Genomic DNA, 23,160 nt, shown 5'->3' with positions numbered 1-23,160 from the left:
CTCTCGATTGCTCGGTTAGGATTTGTCGGTAGAGTAGAATTGACGTGATTGTCGAGTCAGATGAAGTCTAATGTGCTTTCGCCTGGGTCCGATCAAGCTGGACACCACCCCGGGCTCGTGGGCTTTTCTTTCAGGAAAGAATTTTTAGATTGCTTGTAGATGCGGGTATGGATTATTGTTGAATTAACGATGGAAGTTTTAAGTTTATGAAGCTAGGGGGGAAGCGAGAATCAATTTCAAGGGATATCGAATTTTTCACTTCGATTCAAAAGTATTTTTCAGCACTGACAACTTGAAATCCAAGTTGGGTCCACGATAATGGCAGCTTGGACCCTCTGGAACCACTTGAATCCTACACACTGACACCCAATGCAAACCTAAGTGGGACTCTTTTCAAATAGTTAGGGCCCACTTCAATCCTACACACTGGCACACAATGCAAACCTAAGTGGAACTCTTTTCGACTACTTTGGACCCATTTGAATCCTCTTAAACACACTGGAACCCAATTCAAACCTAACTTGGACCCACTTGAATCCTCCTAAACACACTGCCACCCAACCCAACTCAAGTTGGACTCTTTTTGCCTACTTTGGACCCACTTGAATCCTCCTAAACACACTGCTACCCAATGCAAACTTAACTTGGACCCACTTGGACTCCTTTGGACCCACTGGAATCCTCCTAAACACACTGCCACCCAATCTAAGTCAAGTTGGAGTCTTTTCGACTAATTTGGACCCACTTGAGTCCTCCTAAACACACTGTCACCCAATCCAACCTAAGTGGGACTGTTTTCGACTAGTTTGGACCCACTTGAATCCTCCTAAACACACTGCTACCCAATGCAAACTTAACTTGGACCCACTTGGACTCCTTTGGACCCACTGGAATCCTCCTAAACACACTGCCACCCAATCTAAGTCAAGTTGGACTCTTTTCGACTAATTTGGACCCACTTGAATCCCCCTAAACACACTGCTACCCAATGCAAATTTAACTTGGACCCACATGAATCCTCCTAAACACACTGCTACCCAATTCAAACCTAACTTGGATCCACTTGAGCCTCTTTGGACCCCCTTGGCTCTGCACTGAATAAATTTGTCCCACTCGAACCAAGTGAATGTATAAATTTTGCGACAGAAGAATTTACGCGAGACCTAACCCTAGCTCTCCACGGTCCAACAATGGACCCTATCGGCCCTAGTCCAGCCCCGACCTAGTCTTCCCTAAACCTAGCCAAGTGAAACTAATAAGTTACACACAGCAACCAGTGAATCATCCAAAATCAGTCACTTCCATCCATCCACCGTGGACCCTGTGCAATCCAAGATAACCCGGCGATCACCGAAATCAAAACTAGAGTCCCCCACCGTTTTCTGTCAAAGAGAGAGAGAGAGAGGGAGAGCGAGACAGAGAGAGGAGAGCTTCCTGGGGAAGCGCGAATAAGACTCGCGAAAGAGGTGAAGCCGAACGAAACAGGGTTAGTAAAGACACGATCCCCCGAACACGGTCGCGAGTGGTGTATAGGGTGGTTGGGTGGCTATCGCCGAAGGGAGAGGGGGTTGGCAAACGACGAAGAGAGGAGAGAGAGAGAGTGGAGAGAGGAAAAGGGATAGATGGTCGCGAGGCAGCAGCACCAGCACCAGCAGCACCAGCATAGCCGCGTTTCGCGGTGTCCCTGGAGCGCGCAGACTCGACGGGGCTCGTGCAGATTCGCGACTCGTCGGGCCGAGTCTCGCTCCGGATTGGCGTTGTACGGTACGCCGGGGTGTGAGGAGCAGGGGGTAGCGTTTGAAAGCCGCGTATACGCCGCGACACGACCCGGCTGCGGCGACGGTGGCGGTGGAGGCCTACGCGGGCGCCGCGAGAGAGACGCTCCTCAGTTGTGTCAAGCTGGGCGATCGAGTAGGACGCTCTTTAATCGTTCCCACCTCCGAGTTACTCTCTCACGTACACACACACACACTCTCTCTCCGCCTTTCTCTCTCTCTCCCGCACACACACTCACACACACACACACACACACTCACACGCACACACACTCCTTCTCTCTTTCCAGTCCTGTCTTGGGGGTCCTCCGCGAGCCACTTCACACAGTACCGGCACACACGTGCACACAGACAGACCACCACCACACACACTCACTCTCTCTCTCTCTTTTCTCTTTCTCTCTCTCTCTCTCTCTCTATCTTTGCTTAGCTTCTCCCCCTCTCTATCTCCTCTTTCTCTGTCTTTCTCGTTCCCTGTTCGACCCCCGTTTTCTTTATTCTTTTGTCCCTCTGTGTCTCGCCGGTATCCGGACACACCAGAGAGCCGTCGATCGCCCGTAGTCCAATTCCGCCGCTCTCTCTGTTTACCTGTACCCGTTCTCTGTCTGTGGTGGGTCCCACGCGCGCGTGCTGTACCCGCTCTACTACCCGCCTCTCGTCTGTCATCGTCGTCGTCGTCGTCGTCGTCGTCGTTGTTCAACCCTAACAGACTCCACGGGACGACACACAGTCCGCTGCAAGAGGAGACAGTCTATAATAGTTCTCCGCCGAAGGTGTGAAAACGCGCACACGCACACATACAAACACACACACACACACACACACACGATCTCGCGAAAAAACCGAGCCTGAACCGAAACGAACCGAACCACGTGATATTCGAACGTACATCACGATTCACACGTACATGCACACGTACTACACGTACACGCGCGCGCTCGTGTAAATATATATATATTCGTGTGCGGCACACCGTGACACACGCGTCTTTTCTTTTACCCGGAAGTCCGCGCCGGCAGCTCGAACGGAGCCCAACGTCGGAAGCAACAAATACTAGTTTTTGAATATCTCTCTCTCTCGCACACGATATACGGTGCGCGCACGCACAGTACTACCACCACTGTCACCAGATAGATTTCTCTCTCTCCGATCATCGCGGTCTCACGTAGTCATCCTCCCCCTGTCCGTGTGTGTGTCTGTGTGTGTTACGAGCCACTGTCCTCGCAGAGAGCAGTGAGAGGAACCAGCTTGCCACCCTGAACTCGTCACGGGTTCAAGGCCACCGTCGTCATCGTCGTCGTCGTCGTCGTCGTCGTCGTCGCCGTCGTTGTGCTACGATAAAGTTGAGAGAGGGAGAGAGAGAGAGAGAGAGAGAGAAAGAGAGTGTGTGTGATAGATAGATAGAGAGAGAGAGAGAAAGAAAGAGAGAAAGAGGGAAACAGAGAGAAAGCAGGAGGATCTTAAAGCCGAAGAACCGGAAGTACAGTCTCTCGTCCAGCGAAGACGCGAGGCCGATCCGAGAGTCCCAGAGAATTTATAATTATATTTTTGTCGCGCGCGGCTGGCCGCGCTCTCCTCAGGGCCCGAGAGAGCCTGTGTCGTTCGGACGAAGAAAGAGAGACTGAGAGAGAGAGAGAAAGAGAGACCAGGAGATCCTAGATAAAACGATAAAAGACTCGCCCGATAAAACCTCCCCCACCCCCGATGTATTTAGACAATTATTAAACTAAGTATCATAGGCTCGTTCGTAAGTATATAAGCGCGCGCGCAAAAAAAAAAAAAAAAAGAGAAGGTCGTGAAATATCATGAGCGACTGATCGCAATTAAAGAGAATCGCGTCAAGACAATCAAGCACAGTAGTAGGGTCGGTCGTGATCGGGGAAACGAGAGAAAGATAGAGAGAATAAGAGAGCTAGCGAGAGTAAAAGGGATAGAGTGAAAGGATTCTGTAGAAGAAGGTTTTATTCCTCCACGCCTAGCCCCTCCTGAGGTTAAAATAATAATAATAATAATAATTAATCAATTAAATAAATTAAAGAAAACAGAAAAGAAGGGAAAAAATCGGGAGTTTCGTGTGTGTCCTCATTGTGATCTACAGCCGCCTCTCTCTACCGAAACGTCGTCTACGTGTGTGTTTACACGGTCTATACCTACGTCATAGATTATTATATATGTATACATACCTCTACATAAATATATATATAAATAATATATATATTTACATACGACATATTATATATATATTTACACTTCTATACATACGTTTATATGTATACACCCCCTCGCACATATCCGATCGACCGGGCGCCACGGTGAACGAGATCAGGTGAATATTCGTACTGCGGTATAGACGTGGGGGCCCCGGGATCGTTTCTTCCCCGTTCCGCCCCTGACCACAGGGGCGTTCTCTTGTCAATCTTCGTGACAATCATTTTCAAAAGCTAGGCTCTCGGTATAGCGCGGTATTTCGTAATTTTTCTCTCCCGATCGCGGCGAAATTTTCATACCTCCTCTCGATCCAAGGACGTACCAGAGAGAGAAAGAGAGAGAGGGAGAGTGGAGGGAATTATTAGAAACAAACGAGAAAAAAAAATTCAAGTTAATATCTCAACGTACCTACGACGTTTCAATTAACGTACGAGCGAGCGAGCGAGCGTCTTCGCTAGACTATCCCCCCCCCCCGCAGAGTGTCCCAAAAGACAAAAGAAACAGAAAGCTAACCTCGACACACACATTTCTGCGTGTTACGCACTGTCCCTATTGTCGCACCTTGCACCGTCGTCGTAACGCGCACAAAACACACACATCCACCCACCCACCCCCTTGGTACTATTCGCTCACGTACTGACAATCATCACTTTGTACCGGCTCGGCGTGCACCAACGCTCGTTTAGGATTAACCACGCACCGTCTTCAGTCTCTTCTGCGTGTGCGTGCGTGCGTGCGTGCGTGCGTGTGTGTCCGCGTGTTTGAAAGAGTGTAGTAACGTTATAAGATATAGCCGATAGAACTCCGTATGTGTATCTCGTAAGCAAGTAAATATTACAATAAGGTTTAGAAAGAAAGGTTAAAGAAAAATCAGTCGAGAGAAACGAGGTTCCTCTTCTCGTCCGAACGACGATTCGGAGAGGATTTTGAAAGAGAGGGAAGGGAGATAGAGAGAAAGAGAAAGAGAAAGCTCGAGGCTGTTAGGATCGGCCGAGCGTTCGATCTCGTCGGGATCGAAGAAGAAAACGAGGAAAGAGACGACGAGGAAGAATCGTTTGCTGACGAGAGAAACGGTGGGGCGACAATCAGCCAAACTGTGGTGGCCATCGTGCGAGTTAAGCCGACCGAGCAAGACGGAAGCACGCTATCAGGCGTCCTTGGAACGTGCTTGGAGCGCGCAGGAACGCGCCAGGCTCTTCTGGAGCGTGCAATCGGTGCAGACGACCGGTAGCCATCATCATCATCGCGGGTTTTTCCTCCAGCCAACGGCGACGGGCAAGTCTTGGCTAGCGGATACGATCGGCACCGAAGGGCCACGCTCCTCCATCACCACGTATTTTCATTCGTACCCGTTCGTCCCGGGTGGTGCGGTGTCCCTGCCTCCGCCACTGCTGAACAGTATTAACAACGCGGCGGCAGCAGCGATCACACCCGCCGGCCTCGTTGGACACCTATTCGGCGGTCAGCAGGCCTGCAATCTCGCCTGCAGCTGCACCTGCACATCCAACGTCGCCAACTGTAACCCGCACCACCACCAACACCACCACCATCAGCACCAGCAGCACCAGCAACAACAGCAACACCACCAGCACCACCATCAACAGCAACAGCACCATCATCGGCCCATCGGCGCCACGGTCCTCCTGCAACCGGTCGAGCACATCAAAGACACCATGGTGAGTCGAGATGATCGTCCTACCACTCTCTCTGTCTATGTGTTTACCTGTCGCGCTGGCACTGTCAGCTTCGAACCAATCCTCCCCAGATGATGTTCTTTGCCTGGTCTCTTGATAGACTCGAGCCAGGGTGAATTTTCATAAGGAATTCTAGCGGTTCAGACATTCCAGATAATTAGTTTTCTTTCATTGACCCAATACTGTCAACTTCAGAAAAACCCTTGAAAGTGACGTTCTTGGCTAGGTCATTTGTAGATTCAGGACTGGGGCAGAACCTGCTAAGTTACTTAGTAGCCTGGCAAGGTTTCGACCTTCATTTGGTACGTTCATCGCTATTTCCATAGGGTGGACATACGTCGGACTCTCTAATGGCATCCCCTAACACGATCAGCTTCGAGAAAACCCTCAAAGTCTACGTTCTTGGCTAGTCCCTTGGTGGACTCAGGTCTACAACAAAGTTTGCCAGGTAGCTCGTGTACTCCGTCAATATTTCTACAAGAATTATCCCTCCATTCTCGAAAAAGACCCTGAAAGCTAACCCAGACCTTCTCCGCCTCTAGCACCCGGCATGTGATTCACACAATTCAATCAACTACAAGCTAATCAGTCTTCCCGGGCGACACCCTCTGAAACGATCCAAGAGAAACCCTCCCAGATGCCACTTCTGATAAATCCTCAGATAAAATCAATTCTCGGAAAGTAGCCCAGCCGATCGTGCAATATTTTTAAACCAGCACCCTCCAACATGGAAAAACCACGCTACTTCCGTCCATGACTCCGGAGGCCTATCTCGTGCATCCGCTGGACTTCCCACCTACTAAATACGACGCTAATCTTTCTTGTCAACAAGTTGGCCAACTTCTTATCTCTGGCGACGATTATCAGCGAAGGGTGTCGCGTGCGAATTCCGCACGCAATAATCGGTATCGATGCGGGGCTGCGCAACTTTCTGCACGAAACCGTCGCTGTACGGAAACACGCTGCCAACCCTCCCATAGCACGGTCAATGCTTGTTGCATCTATGTGGTCGTGCTGTATGGAATCCGGGTTAGGAACGGGTCGCGTTATATGGGGATACTCGTAATTTTCGTGTTCTCAGCACACCGTGTGCTCAGACTACCACGCTAAATCGAAACCGTGTTCTGAGAGTGCCGCGTTATATGGAAACCGTGCTCTCAGAGCACCGTGCTCTACCTAAACCTTGTTCTCCACATACCGTGTCCTCGAACCGTGTCCTCAAAGTACGGTGGCACATCGAAACCGTGTTCTCAGCACACCTTGTGCCAAAAACCGTGCGCTCAAAGTACCGTGCTAAATCTAGACCATGTTCTGAGAGTACCTTGTTATATTGAAACCGTGCTCTGCCCAAACCTTGTTCTCCACATACTGTGCCCCCAAACCGTGTCCTCAAAAACTCTGTCATGTCGAAACCGTGTTCTCAGCACACCTTGTGCCAAAAACCGTGCGCTCAAAGTACCGTGCTAAATCTAGACCATGTTCTGAGAGTACCTTGTTATATTGAAACCGTGCTCTACCCAAACCTTGTTCTCCACATACTGTGCCCCCAAACCGTGTCCTCAAAAACTGTGTCATGTCGAAACCGTGTTCTCAGCACACCTTGTGCCAAAAACCGTGCGCTCAAAGTACCGTGCTAAATCTAGACCATGTTCTGAGAGTACCTTGTTATATTGAAACCGTGCTCTACCCAAACCTTGTTCTCCACATACTGTGCCCCCAAACTGTGTCCTCAAAACCTGTGTCATGTCGAAACCGTGTTCTCAGCACACCGTGTGCCAAAACCGTGTGCTCAAAGTACCGCGCCAAATCGAAAGCGTGTTCTCAAGGGACCGTGTTATATTGAACCCGTGCTCTACCTAAACCTTGTTCTCCACATACTGTGCCCCCAAACCGTGTCCTCAAATACGGTGTCCCCGTCGAAACCGTGTTCTCAGCACACCGTGTGCCACAAAAACAGTGTGCTCAGAGTAGCCCGCGCAACATCGAAACGGTGTCCTCAAAGGACCGTGTTGTAAGATCGAGTGTACACCGATATTTCCGGAGTTGCCGCGAATATCGGGTTCGCCTGTCGCATAAATTAACGAGCACAGTCCCTCTCGCCATTTGTCGGTAGCCTCTAGGTACGGTAGCTTTTACGTTGTAATTGTCTGACTGGTCATGGCAGCAGGTGGTGCGGGTGTCGGCTGATTTAATATTCCATTCGACGATTGCTTACGGTCTTCCTGATAACCCGGGGACGAGACATCAGCGGCATCACGGTTCTCTTCGCCCGTTGGTCGACGTGCCCGCGGATCGATTTGTCTGATCGAAATAGCTTCGGTCCGTCGTTCCGACGACATTTCCGCGGCCGTTGGACGACGACGTTGCCCGAGATGGTGTACGTTAACCGGGACACGTTCCGGCGTCTCGGGTGTTTTGCTCGAACCGACGGAAGAAGCGTCGAGGACAAAGCTTTCGCGGAGATTCCCTGAGGTAACGACCTGTCTCGTAACGAGAGTTCTCGGGGAATGCGCGAGAGCGAGCGAGCTGCCGAGCCGAGCCGAGCCGAGCCGGTTTCCCGGTGGATGGATGCGCCTCGCTGTGAATCAGGAACAGATTTAGCTGCAACGAGCCACGATGAATCACTTCCAACGTTTGCCATGTAAACAGGAGGGAGTTTCCTCTACCGAAACCGCCCGACCTTGGGGTGTGAACCTTACCCTACCCCTGCGTCTCTATTCCCCTTTCTCCTCTGCATCTTCCTCTCTCTCTCTCTCCACCCTCTACACCGCTGTCAGTGGCTTGTTTGCAAAGGTTTGCGGGCGAGCTAAGATGCTTTAAATCCTGCCGCGTCTACCTCCGCGTCCTCTTTAATCCCCAACGATCGACAGGTGTCGAGAGAGGGAGAGAACCGGAGAGATCTCTCGCTCACGGAGACGCGCGTCTGCCGATCGAGAGAATCCTGAACAAACTCGGGCTTTCCGCTCGATCGCGCGATCTCCCCCAGACCACCCGAGAGCTTCGAACATCATTTTCTGCCCTTCTGCTGCGCCGACGGTATCCCGTTGAACCGGGAATTGCGTTAGGCACACCTGTCTTGCCACCCCGGTGTGCCGAGCTGCTCCATTGCGTTATGGTAAATCCCTGACATCGCGCCCCCCTCCTCCCCCCCTCCCTGCGAAGCGTGTTTGAATCCGTTCAACCTGTTTTCTCGTGTGCCTTTCGTTCATTCGATTCCCCTGACTACATATTTAGATATGACAATAGAAACCCGCCTGTTAGGAAACACTCCTCGCCGCAATCCCTGTTGCGTTTTAATCCTGATCCAATGTTGCTGGAATTAATCGTGCCTGGTTCACTGATATTCTAGTAAACCCAATTTGCTAGCCCTAGTTGATGACTATATTCATCTGGCTAGGCCCCTTTTGCTAACCCTAGTAGAAGGCAAGGACCAAATTGTGATCCCTAGCTAAAGTCTAGACCCATCCTGCTACATTTACCTTGAAGTAGACACAATTTGCTAGCCTTAGTTAAAGACGAGACCCAACTTGCTAGCCCTAGATACAAGACTAACCCAAATTGCTGGCCCTGGATGAGGACCAGATCCAAATGCAGGCCCTTGTTAAAATGCAGGTCCACTTTGCTAGCCCTATCGAACGCGTGGTCCTAATTTGCTAGCCCTAACTCAAGTGGCTAGTCCCAACTTGCTAGCCCTAGATACAAGCCTAACCCAAATTGCTGGCCCTAGATGAGAACCAGATCCAAATGCAGGCATATCGAACGCGTGGTCCTAATTTGCTAGCTCTAGCTGAAATGATTAGTCCTAACTTTCTAGCCACTAACTGAAGTGGCTAGTCCTAACTTGCTAGCCCTAGCTTAGAATTTTATATCCTATAAATTCACTTCCAGCGTCATCTACCCAGACCAGCTCTCGACATCACAACCTAACGAAGTATTCCAAGAGGCAACGAACCTAACCTTCGTACCCATCTTTGAAACGAAGAGCTAGCCATAATCCTAATCGCTGCGGACCCTAACTTTATCGTCCCGATGCACATCTTTTTATAGAGCTGAGAGTTTGAACAGCTCGTTCCAGAAATGCAAGTCTGCCTGTGTGGAACGTTCGATAAAATTCTTCGGGGCAGCCTGGGGTCCCTATTAGCCTAATCGTCTCGGCGGATGAGGTAGTATTTACAATCTACGTGTCCGATGATCCGCCGTGTCTTTTCACGGGAAATGGCGGCTCGCGTCACGCTCTGGGAGTTAGGGGAAAGGGTCGTTGGCTCTCTCAACAGGCAGGAAAGATTTATGCCGGCGATGAATTTAGGTGTTTCGGAGCTTCGTGTCGCTTTCATCGCCCAAGTTCGGGTCGATTGATTTGCATATCGAGTATTTATAGGCGTCCGTGGTGGCGTCGACGCGTTTCCGAGAGGACGGAGAAGAAGTCTTCCGCGGCGTCGTGCAAGGGATAATGTTTTCTGTGCGTGTTGTTGCTAAGTGCATCGCTAATTAGAGCACGAGCAGGCGAGCAAGAAACGACTATAAAGATCGGCGAGGGGCGTTTTTCAGCGGCGTTCGCCGACGATCTGTTTGCGTTTCTTCCGCGGGCGAAGGGTTCAATGCGATACTTCCGCGGATGATGAGAGAAATAACGAGATAGTTGCGCAAGAAGCCGCTTAATGCAGTTAACTTCTGTTCATCGCAAATTACGATCGATCCTCGACAGAAGCGTGATTCATCGGTGTTGTTGAACGGTATTGTTGAACAGTCATCGCGGGGGAAAAACCCGTTCCCTTTCATTCAGATTCAAAAGACTTTCTTACCGTTCTAGAATTTAACGTGCCGCGTCATTGTGCTCGACAACTTCCTCTCGAAACCGATCATGAGGATCCTAATGACCATTCGATTAGTCCAGGCTGTCCCATAAATTGCGTGATTCCATTAAAAAAACGAAGAGTATGTCTCGCTCGATCAAGTCTCGTTATAACGAGCGATTTTTTAAATGGTTTTTAACAACGCATTAACGACCCTGCACAACAGCAATCCATGTTTTTAAGTGGTTTGTTTATGAACCAAATGCTCGATCTGTCCAGGGAAAATGTTCAACCGTTGTCAGAGCTAACCTGAGTGGCAATGATTTAACGGTGCGATAATGCTTCTTGCTAAATTACTTAACAACCCAGAAGCTGGAGTTATCTCACACCGATAAATCGTAAGCATCCTCCCAAGTTGTAACTTACAGATTTAAGTCGGTAACTGTGGAATATGTCCCTGGACAGCTATTGTAGAACCCTGGTAGCACAGGTAGCCTAATACTCGCGATTTATTAGACTATTGATCGGTTCCAGCAAATCCTTAAAACTGCAGACAGTAATCATCCTAAACCTGTTGCAAATAACATCACTAATTGAACTGGGACTATCAGCTTAACTAGGATACTAGGACTGGCAGCCTACATGTACCTGGCTATCTAACAGCCCAACTTGCGTCTGGTTGCCTATTAGCCTAACGTGTATCTGGCTACCTAGCAGCCCAACGTATGCCTAGTTGCCTGACAGCCTAGCATATACGTAGCTATCTGACAGACCGACACATGCCTAGCCACCTAACAGCCTAGGATATACATAGCTGCCTAATAGACTGACACATGCCTAGCTAGCTAGCAACCCAATGTATGCCTAGGTGCCTAATAGCCTAGCATATACATAGCTACCTAACAGACTGACCTAGCCACCTAGTAGCCCAACGTATGCCTAGTGACCTAACAGCCTAGCATGTACATAGATATCTAACAGACTGACACATGCGTAGCTACCTACCAGCCCAACGTATGCCTAGTTGCCTAACAGCCTAGCATATACATAGCTGCTTAACAGACTGACACATGTCTAGCCACCTAGTAGCCCAACGTATGCCTAGTGTCCTATCAGCCTAGCATATACATAGCTACCTAACAGACTGTGCCATGCCTAGCTACCTAGCAATCCAACGTATGCCTACTTGCCTAACAGCCTAGCTTGTACATAGATACCTAACAGACTGTCACATGCCTAGCCACCTAGCAGGCCAATGTATCCCCAGTTTAGCTACCCAATAGTCTAAACACCCAACAGCTATAGAAGCCTAACCACCTAACAACAAGACATCCTAACAGCATGACAGCCTAACATTGCCAGAAAACGCCTAACTCACCTGATAATTTCCAGTCCATGTTGGATGAAAGCCTGGCACGCGTTCTGAATCCACTGGGACGAATACTTGCGCAGTTTTCGCGATAGTTCAAGTGGCATCGTCGATACTGGAGCGCAGTTGTTTCCATATATTACAGCGACTGGTGCCCTGTGCACACGGTATCAATTTCGGTTGCCACGATACATTAAGGGTTGTCGTAATTTGCCCACATTTAGGAACAGTAATAGTCTGTTTATCGGTTTCGCCGCCTATAACAAGGTCGCCCTAATTCACCGACGAATATTTCCGTTCCGGTTTTCCGATACTCCTTCACCGTCGGGCTCCAAGTTTACGAGCACTCTCTCCCTCTCTCTCTCTCTCTCTCTCTCTCTCTGCCTCTCTCGGTCGACGATGCACGGTGGCCGACTCGCTGCCGGTTCGATTCCGTTCCCGAAGTGTCGATTTCATTTTTTATGAGTTCGCGAAACAACTCGGACGCTCCGGACCCGGAATTTTCGGTTTTATCGGCGCAGACTTTGAATTTTTACGCGACGACATTTCGTAATCGCTTCGATCATTTGCTCCCGCGGACACCGGGTCGAGAATGTACTCCCTCTATCCCTCTCTGTCCCCCTCTCGCGTTCCTCAATTTTCACACTACTCTCCCCGGTGAAACAGTGTCCGAGGAATCCCCGAGGTCCGATCGAATTCTCGCCGACAAAGAATTTCAAGGGTCCGATTCAATTAAGTAATTGTTGCTCCTCGTCTTTGTATTTTCCCCCTCCTCAAAGGCCGTCCGTCTCGAGTTAGCAACACCTCGGATAAAGTAATTGATAACATCGTTGCCCGAGTGTCCTGATTGCTCGTCCGGGATTCGATTGAGAATTAATCGAGTGCACCGTCGAGAGTACGTCTTTAGCCGGGAACGTGACGGTAAATCGTAAGAATCGTAAGACGTATCTCGCGACGATCCGAGCCGAAAAGGGTGTGGAATGAATTGCAGGGTTTCGCGGAGACAAAAGAAATTTAAGTCGATTCACGTTAGGGCGGACCGTGTAGTTTTTCCAAGCCTCCACTTAAATCATTAGCCGCGGCGTAATAGCACCGCCGAATGAAACTGTGCAGCCAGCGAGGAAACACTCCCTTTGTTTAGACTCGGAACAAAGGGCATTAAAAAATCTCGCCCGCTTGCTATGCTAAGAACCCTGCAAGCTGAGGAAACCTAACCGGCCTTGGTACCTGACCGAATCATCTGGCTGACTTCGCTGCCTGGCAACCTAACGCGTCGATGCCTGACCATCTAACAGCCTAGATAGACGCTATGGCAACCTAACCTAACAGTCTAACCTAGGATACAGGATCATTTATTCCGGGCCTAACAGGCCTAACCCAGCAAAATAAGAGAACCTTTGTTTAGCCTTGTTCGTTGAGGTATAAATTGTGAGATACATTTTTGTGGGAATAACCCTAACTGCCTAACTGCCTGACCACCTGGTTACCTAACAACCTAGATAGTTTGACGCTCCGGCGACCTAACCTAACAGTGGCCCTAACCTAATGGTGTAACCTAACAAGGCACATTTGTGTGGGAATAACCCTAATCCTAACCCTAATGCGTAGATGCCTGACCACCTAGCAGCCTAGATAGTTCGATGCTCTGGCGACCTAACCTAACCTAGCATACAGGACCATCTACCCCGGGCCTAACAGGCCTAACTCGGCAGAGTAAGAGAACTTTTGTTCAGGCTTGTTCGTTGAGGTGTAAATTGTGAGGCACATTTGTGCTGGAATATTTTATAAACCTTGTGCATTTGATCGCAACGGGGACAGAGGTGTGCAGAGATGGGTTCTGCGTTAAAAAGAGTCTGTAGAGCCCCAGGATTGCGGAATTAAAACGGTCATTAAAATAAACCTTTGGAACGTGGTCAGTCGGATCCTCCGCGGTATTCTGCAAATTTGTGGTATCATTTAAGAATCGTGGAGAGATAGAGAGTGTGAGAGAGAGAGAGAGAGGCGAGCGGGGAGCGGAGGGGTCGCATCAATTTCAGTTTGCTCGAGGAGAGAGCGTCACGACGATCGCAATTTCAATCCCCGCGAGTATCCGACGGGTTGAAACAGGAGTGAAGAATCACGCGACCTAAATTCCCGGTGTAACGGCATTCCGTCGAAAGGAACTCGTCGCGTTACTTCCCAGTTTTCCGTTCCTTTTGTCTCGAAGCAGACGAAAAAGGGGCGCGGAGGACCGGTGGTGAAGAAAAGAAGGGGAGGGGAGAGGGAAAAGGTGGACGCGCGGTGCGAATCCTGTTTATTTTCTCTCCCTTTATTCGCGTCGCGGGCCTACTTTCGATCTCATTTTTGAGGATCGCCTTCCATCTTGCGTCTCGCCTCGAACCTTCAACAGCAATTCCCCCGGCTAGATGCTGGTTGCCGGGACAGAGGGGTGGGGAGGAGGCGAAAGAAAAGGAAGGGGTGTAAATGGGGTGGTATAGTAATGCAGTATTGTGAAGACGTGCCTGGAGGCTCTCCCAGGGCTGAGATGTAGCTACGATATGCAGTTATGCGCGCGAGAGGGAGGCGAAAGAAAAGGGTGGTGTTCGACAGCGATGGCGACAAACGAGCGTAGAGAGTCTCTTGTACTGGCACACACTGCTAGCCTGGCCACACGTGTACGTGCACGCATGAATAGTAATTTTTTTGTTGACGCTCGATGCCCCAGCGAAATTCCAGATAAAAGCTTTCTGTTTGCGCTCGGCATTTATTTTTGTACACCGGATTAAAAGTGTTTTCAGATCATCGGAGATTTAAATGTATTTTTCATAATGCCCCACTTTCGGAGAGCTTCAAATGGAACACGCGTTCATAACGTACACGTTCTCCTTTTTGTTACTTCCGAACGAGTTTGCTGAAAGTTCTGTCCGAACCAACACACCCGCTGCGAGGGGAAAGCAAAATGTCTTCTTCCAGACCTAGCCCCACCTGGATCACCCAACGCTGCGTAAGCCTAACTCAAGGGGACGCAACACTGTTCTAGCTTAGGATCACCAGGAATTTTCCAGGCCTAACTCTGGACGACCTAGCTCCGGATAACCTAGTGTCCCTTTCCAATCTAACTGGAAAGACCTAAATTGTTTTTTAAAGTCAAAGTTAAAAATTCAAGTTTTCTTTTATAGACACACACCAGGTCCTACAATCGCATCCCCTAACACGATCAGCTTCAAGAAAACCCTCAAAGTCTACGTTCTTGGCTAGTACGAAAATGTCTTTTTCGAGACCTAGCCCCTAGGTGACCTAACTCTGCGTAACTCCGGAGGTCCCAAAACACTGTCTAGCTTAGTATGCCCACGAATTTTCCAGGCCTAACTAGATAACCTAACCTTGTCCACACCTAACTCTGGACGACCTAGCTCCGGATAACCTAGTGTCCCTTTCCAATCTAACTGGAAAGACCTAAATTATTTTTTAAAGTCAAAGTTAAAAATTCAAGTTTTCTTTTATAGACACACACCAGGTCCTAGAATCGCACCAATACTGTCAACTTCAGAAAAACCCTCAAAAGTGACGTTCTTGGCTAGCTCATTTGTAGATTCAGGTCTGGGGCAGAACCTGCTAAGTTACTTAGTCCGCTGGCAATGTTTCGACCTTCATTTGCTACTGTCATTACTATTTCGGTAGACATACGTCAGCCTCTCTAGTGACATCCCCTAACACGGACAGCTTCAAGAAAACCCTCAAAGTCTACGTTCTTGGCTGGTCCGAAAATGTCTTTTTCGAGACCTAGCCCCTAGGTGACACTGTCTAGCTTAGTATGCCCACGAATTTTCCAGGCCTAACTAGATAACCTAACCTTGTCCACACCTAACTCTGGACGACCTAGCTCCGGATAACCTAGTGTCCCTTTCCAATCCAACTTGGAAGACCTAAATTATTTTTTAAAGTTGAAAATTGAAAAGTAGGGATTGTCACGTTGTGTGCAACCGAGGAGAGCGGCACGCGTGCGAAGGAAAAAGAATTTACAATCGTCGACGTGCCGCCGCTGAAGGTCAGGGTTGCGAAAACGCGTTGCACCGGCCCCCCTCCCCCCGTTCCTTATGGAACAGGCTCGAAGGTAAACAATTAGTCGTAACACCGTAGAGGGGGGCCGAAGAGGGTCAAACGAGACGCACGCATTCGACCGGCTGTTCGACCTTCTCGGTTCTTAGTCCCGGCTCGACCGTGACGAAGCCTAGCCGCCCCTCGTTCTCTGTCCTCGAATTTTTGTGCCTGGATACATAACGCCTCGTCTTCGCGTGCGCGTCTCTCGTCGGTCCCGCGCGTTTCTTCTTCCGTTGCACGTGAGCCTGTCTCTGTTGCTGCTGTGCTTTCATAACAGTGTTGTGTGTTGTGTGTGTGTGTGTGTATGTGTATAGTGAGCGATCCCCAGCGTCATGATTTTCTACGATCGCGTGGCTCCTCCGCCGATACAGTTGTACCCCGTTCCTTGCTACGGCAATAAGGTATGTCCAGAAAAGTCTTGCGTTGTTTATTTCAGGTCTGCCGTGCGGCTGAATTTTGTGTAGCGTGTTGCTGCTCTCGGAGTTACCTGGAATTTATTTTTTCAAAATTTATATGCTCCGGACACACGGTGTACTAATTGTGACAGTCCTTCTGTAACACATTTTGTTTATTGCACCACTAATCGGCCGTGTTATAGGAGGGTTGACTGTGTGAATAAATATTAGATCTGTTTGATATAAAATGTGAGAGGTGTTTGACACGTTCTTCACACTAAATCTCTACCAAGCACTGAAAACGATTAAAATGTTTATTCAGATTTTGTGCAATTTTTATAGAGAAATTTATTGAATCATTTCTCGTGGGAGCAACTTTATAATTTCGACAATAAAAATAGCAAGAATTTCTCAAATAGAAACCGATCATTTTCTGGCCGAAGACACATCCCAGAAGCGTTTCACAGAAGTTCTGGAAACATTTTTGGACAAGCCCTGCGCCAGGCAGGTAAACCCGGGGTCAGGTGCAGAACTAATTAGAGGCTCTCTGAGAAAATGCACGTTGCCCAGGTAGAGAGACCCATCCCAGGTACCTGTCAGGTATTCTGCAAACGGTAAAAGTCGGAGGGAAACAGTCTGTGGTGGGGGATGGGGGTGGGGGGTGAGTATTTACGGGGCTCGCAGCAGCGACTTGAGGCCATCACCGGCGTTGTTCTCGGCCGGAAAGTGTACTCCAGCCATCCCCTTACGTGCCGTGCAGGCAAAGTAATGTCTCGGGTATCTATCGCAGGTATAGTGAATGCTGAAAGAGAGACTCGGCGGCCCCGTTCTACAGGGTGCGAAGAAACGTTTGGTCTTGGCTGGCACAAGCGTACTCTATACCTTCGGATCGACGAAGATCTGCAAGTCAAAGTTTCCGCAAAATGGTGCTTGACCTTGAATTTGAAGGTCAACAATTTATTTTTAATTTTTCATTGATCCGTGTAGAACTAAGACCAAACTTCTTTTGCACCCTGTACGTGTGCTTACTTATCCGGCAGTTGGTCGGGAGGGTAGTATTCGCAGCGGGGGTAAAATGGTGGTGGCGAGAAAGAGTCCCTTAGTGTCGCGCTACTTCGGCGACCTAATACCATCGTTCTCCCATGGAACATTAACCGAACGACGATTTGATCTATGTAAAACATGAATGTCCGGAGTAATGAGGATTAAACGGGTTTTTATGGGGTTGCGCCGGGTAATGGGTTCTTGGGATTACCCTAAAATTTATTGTTCCCACACGATGGCCTTGCGACAGTGCCCCCGTTACACGTGACACCGTTCATTATCGCCAGTAAGTTTCGATATTGCGGATAATAGCATGCCGTAAAAATGCACTTCTCAATTTTGATGTCCTCCAAAAATATTCGGTTTACGTTTCAAATTATTGACAATTTTACGTTTTTAAAAAATTGGGCCAGAAAAAGAATTCTCGATATATGTCAACAACACGGGTCTTGTCAGCGTCATATATCGTCCAGGAGGTGGCCCCCCACGGGGTATACCCCCCGGTATTGGGGGTAATTCTGCGACATTTATCATCCAGGTCTTGGCGACATATATAGAGAAATCACTTTACTTCGAGAGGTGTTGCCTGCTATGTTTACACTCATCGGCGTCTGCCGTGTACCCCGCGGTAGTGGGGATAACTCCGCGACATTTATCATGCAGGTCTTGGCGACATATATAGAGAAATCACTGTATTTCCAGAGGCGTTGCCTGCTATGTTTACACTCGGTATCTGCCGTGTACTCCGAGGTAGTGGGGGTAATTCTGCGACATTTATCATGCAGGTCTTGGCGACATATATAGAGAATTCTTTTTCTAGCCCAATTTAAAAAAAAATGTAAGATTGTCAATCATTTTAAACGTAAACCAAATATTTTTGGAGGACAGCAGAATTCTGCATTCCGAGAGGTGTTGCCCACCGAATGTATAGTACAATACATAATTCTCAACATCAGGAGACCGCTCAATTTCATTGTTGTTCGACCGATCCTGGAGTTTAATATCCCATCAAGGAAATGATTCCGTGAGGAATATCGTCCCGCTCTCATCGACGGGATCGGTTGTCGGTACTCGTCGATGAGAAATACGGTGATTTAGGGGAATTCGTCAGACGCTTGCAAGCCTGTCTGGATCTATTATTGGCGTCGGGGCGTAAGTTAGTGGCCGCGCGAGCGAGGGCTGCGAAAGGCTGACTTGTCCGGGGGTAGGGGGGCTGGTTTGCACCGATGGTGTCTGGGGATAACCGTAGCGGACGTATTAGGTAATTGTGGGGGCGAGTTCTGAGCCTCGAGGAGGAACGGGTGATTTATATTGCCGGCACGTGACGCCCGGCTACGAATTATCGTTAGCCACCTTGCCCCGTTAGATCGTTGCAACCCTTACGTACGCTTCCTTTCCCCGAGCACGTCACCGTCACTGCATTCACCGATGCAGAATTTTTCCACCGTTCCCCTGATCACGATCGATTCACCCCTGACGCAGTCCTGTGTTCAACACTCGGCGAACAATGTGATTCCAAAGGGTTACGATTTTTTAAACAATCTATTTCGGAGATATCGACCGGTGATTCCTGTTCAAATAATTATGGGGCATTCCGAATAAATTTTACAATTTATTTTCAAGATTCTGGATATTCTAGGAAATTTCTGACACCCCTACAGAAGGGTGTGCCATTTTAAATCCCCCAATCGATTCATTCCTGACGCAGTCCTGTGTTCAACACTCGGCGAATAATTTGATTCCAAGGGGTTACAATTTTGTAAACAATCTATTTTCGAGATATCGACCGGTGATTCCTGTTCAAATAATTATGGGGCACTCCAAATAAATTTTACGATTTATTTTCAAGACTTTTTGTATTTCAAAAAATGTTTGACAACCCTACAGAAGGGTGTGCCATTAAAAATCCCCCGGTCGCATCAATAAAAAAATTCGTGTCACTTTAAACAGCAAAATTCCGAACCTAACTGCCCAGAAAGAATGTTATATTTTTTCGCCAGTTGGCAAACTCGGACTGTGCCCGGAAAGAATGTCCGGGCGTCGTGCGTGGGCACTACGGAGCTCCCAGCAAGAAAGTTACATCGCCGAAAGGGCGTGGGTGGGGGGGGGGGGTTGTACGTAAGACGTAATTCCGAAGAGACAAGTAACTTTCCATTTGTTCGGTCTCGGTGGCCCTCCGGTTTCGCCATCAGCGTCCGGGAAAAGAGAAGGAAGGACTTTTTCACGGTACAGGGAGAATTTGTCATCGTGTCGTTTTGTAACCGAGCCGGTGTCACGAATTCCCCCGGAATTACTCGGATTGAATCTCACGGCTCGACTGTCGGCCGGGGGGTGGTGGTGCCGAAAGGAAAGGGTTTCTCTCTCGCCCGGGGAATTTAAAAGCTTCCCACGGCCGAAAATTCTCATCTGAATGGCCGACATCTTGACGAGGCATTCAGCAGTGTTCGAGATTCGTATTTTACGGGATCCCGGTGCTTGAAGCCCGCGCTCTACCGCGGGAGAGAGAACCACCCTGGCTCTGATCCGTTCTTTGACAGACAACCCCTCCCGGATATATCTTCACCCTTGATTTGTCGTTCCCTGCGCCGGCGGACGAGCCAGGAAAAAATGGAATTAGACGGCTTAAGTGTGAAATACGACGATGCAGCCGGTGATTTATTCTCCGGCGCTGAGTTGACGCCGCGGAAACAGCCGTGAGGGTTGGAAATAGAAATTGCCGGAATATTAGCTCTTACGGGAGATTTATGCCGACTGGCCTAGACCGCGAATTTTATCACGACCACGGTCGACTATCGCGAGGAATATTATTAGAAAGGATGCTTTCTCGGAATTGGTCTTCCGTACAAATCAGTACCTCCCTCGAGAAAATTCCCCCCACCCCCCCCCCCCTCTCTCTCAGAATTTATAATGGGGCTCTCTCGTAAAACCAGAAACTTTAACTCGGTCTCTTTTTGTTGCAGGTAAGCTGACACACTCTTTTTCGAAAGCCACATAACTACTCTGTGAACTCGCTTTTAATTGGTAAGTCTGATATTTTTAACGTTTCCTTGCCTCCGGGGTTGCGCAGAATTTACTGAACCAGCCCAGCGAATTTTTACACATTCGTCTTTCACTCTGCAATTGCGTAGAATTTTTGGTAACTACCCCTGTGCGTTTGTACACATCTGTTTTTGACTCTGGGATTGCGTAGAATTTTGTTAACCTCCACGGTGAATTTTTACACGCTTGGTTTGGTCGCCGAGATTGTGTAGAATTTTGCAAACCCCCTTTGTGAGTTTCCACACGTCTGTGTTTGAATGTGAGGTTTCATAGAATGTTGCATAACCAATTCTGAATTTTTAGAATGTATTTTTGTAGGAAAATTAATATTGGGAATTCCATGGATTGATATTTTGAAAATACCGAGGCTGTCCGTGTAAACAAAGTTCAAAGCAACTTCGTTTGTTTCGACATAGTGTTCGCACAGCACGGTCGCGTTGTAATTGTTTATATCTCCATCAAACGATTTTTTGTAAATTGAGAGTCGAAACAACAGTTCGCATAGGGATCAGTGTTTTAGCTTCTGACAATTTTTCCCGTGTATTCGATAGATACCATTTAATCACGACCCGGAATTTTTGCCGATAATTTCCTTGATCCAGATTCCACGTAGCTCGTTGCGCTTATCGTATCAACGATTTGTTAGATCAATAAGCAATTTAATTAATTTCGCTGGTGGCGTGACAGGGCTGGGATTTAATCCCGACTATTCGAGGGTGGGGGGGGGGGTGAAAAAATTCAACCATTGGTTACCAGGCGAAACTTGGAATGTCTGGGAGGGGGAGCGAAAGGTTGAATAAAATTTTGTAATAATCCATCGGAGAGGCCAAGAGTGGATCACAAAAATTGACGACTGGGGATCGAGAATTGGTAAATTCCGGGGGATGCTCACTGGTCTGGATGACTGTTTCTCAAGATTACTTTTCTTGGGAATTCTTATTGCTTTCCGTGTCTTCTCTCCTACCATTTCGACAGTATTCTTGAGCCTCGGCCAACCAACTGCAAGGTGGCAACATTTTGGAGTCTCACAAAAATTTTTCAATCTCAGAAATAATTATTTTCCTGCCTGTTCTTCTAAGACGAAAGAGTTCCAATTTGGGAGCACTCAAATTCTGCATAAAAATATGTAAAAAAATATTTTGAGGCTCAGGTTAGGTCAATCGGGTTAGATCACGGATCATACTCAATGTTAGAATATACCAGGTTAGCTGATGCTGGTTAGGTTCGAGGAGTTAGGTCACACAATATTAGGGGGCTGGGGGTTAGGCCACACAGAGGTCGCTGCGCATCAGTTTAGGTCACGTAAAAGTCACTGTGCATCAGGTTGGGTCATACAAAAGTTACTGTGCACCAGGTTGGGTCATATAAAGGCTACTGTGCATCAGGTTGGGTCACACAAATGTTTCTGTGCATCAGGTTAGGTCACATAAAGGCTACTGTGCATTAGGTTAGGTCACACAAATGCTACTGAGCATCAGGTTAGGTCACACAAATGCTACTGTGCATCAGGTTAGGTCACGCAATATCCGGACACAGCAGGCAAGGTCATTCAAGGTTATCCGTTGTCGGGAGGGGTCATGTCAGGTTAGGATACATCAGGTTAGGTTATGCAATGCTGGGTCAGCTAAAGCTAGGTCGGTAAGGCTAGGTCACTGGTCGCTAGGTGCTGGTCGGACACCGGGGTATGAAATCAGTGAGGGGGATCAGCAGTCGATCCGTGAAGTTTTTTCCGGCCGGGAAAGCCTTCGGCTAACGAGTCTTGGCTCGCGGATCCCCGCGGTCTGGCGCGGCCGAAGTGCATAACCGTGGTAGATAATGAGTGGGGAGGGGGTGGCAGAGTGGCGGGCGAGAAGAGCACAGCAGGGCAACAGATAGGAACGAAGCAAGCGGCGTCGTTGGGGCACCTGCGGTTTGTCGGTACGTTACTGTGGTACGCGATGCGGTGCCGAGCCGTCAAGTTCATATTGCTGGTTTCCTGTCATTAACGTGCCGCATCGAGCCTCCAGCCCGTGTAGACCGTTCTCTGCACACGGCGCGCGGCCCTACGTTTCCCCGTGTTTCCACCCGACGAAATATCGAATCTCGCGTGACGCGCGCGCCTGATCGTTACCCGGATCCGCTGCCTCATTCAAAATATCCGATGGACTCCATCTTTCCACCGGTTTCGAACCCACCATCCGATCAAAATGTCGCGGGCCACGATTAAAGATCCGCTGTTTCACAACCGAAAATTCACTATTCCTCACCTCACGCGAATTTAAAAAAAAAAAACAAATGGTAAAGCATATTCTATGCTCACATCGAACAGTGATATTTCCTCCATTACAACCTCAGTTTATTAATTTTTAGAATGCTTTTGAACTGAAAATAGTCGATTTTTCGAAATTACGCGATTCAAGCGACTCTACGAAGTGGAGAAATTTTTTGCGGAGATTTTTATTAGGGTGGTCTCGTAGAGGGTAGTTTCCCCTTTCCAATGACGTCTTTGTAATTGATGTACGATTTTTTCCCGCGATTTTATTAAATTTTACCGAAAAGTGTGCCCTCGTGTACTCTGGGTGGTTGTTCCATCGTTAGCAGCTCTCTTGTCACTAAAACCGTGATAAAACGTCAACAAAAAATCGTAGATTAATTTTTTCGATCTCCTTGGAAAGTTAAGACTTCACTCTTCAATCTCGTTGTAGTTTGAATCGTGGAAAAAATTTTTTCGACTCTGCACAGAAGCCTGAACCCGAAAAATTTCGAAAAACGTCCATACTTCGC

General features: G+C 48.4%; 2 protein-coding genes across 9 annotated transcripts in view; both read left to right on the top strand.

The window, feature by feature from the left end:
• Positions 1 to 23,160, top strand: part of Heph (polypyrimidine tract-binding protein 1 heph) — a 427,542-nt gene that overhangs the window by 193,291 nt on the left and 211,091 nt on the right. Inside the window, exon 1 of one of the 8 annotated variants that reach the window (XM_076796828.1) lies at positions 20,358 to 20,379. The exons of the other annotated variants lie outside the window; for them this stretch is intronic. The gene's annotated coding sequence lies outside the window, so the exon portion shown is untranslated. Of the gene's footprint in view, positions 1 to 20,357; positions 20,380 to 23,160 lie in introns of those variants that run through there. 8 annotated transcript variants of the gene reach the window in all.
• The window catches only part of LOC143358821 (uncharacterized), a 49,257-nt gene continuing 27,719 nt past the window's right edge, over positions 1,623 to 23,160 (top strand). The window contains exons 1-2 of the mRNA XM_076796296.1: positions 1,623 to 1,670; positions 4,934 to 5,659. Coding sequence (XP_076652411.1) covers positions 1,623 to 1,670; positions 4,934 to 5,659 — 774 coding nt within the window. The remainder of the gene's footprint in view (positions 1,671 to 4,933; positions 5,660 to 23,160) is intronic.

Source organism: Halictus rubicundus, chromosome 11, assembly GCF_050948215.1.
Source record: "Halictus rubicundus isolate RS-2024b chromosome 11, iyHalRubi1_principal, whole genome shotgun sequence".
Classification (NCBI taxonomy): Eukaryota; Metazoa; Arthropoda; class Insecta; order Hymenoptera; family Halictidae; genus Halictus; species Halictus rubicundus.
Note: the sequence above shows the minus strand (reverse complement) of the source record. Positions and strands in the feature narration are given on the sequence as shown.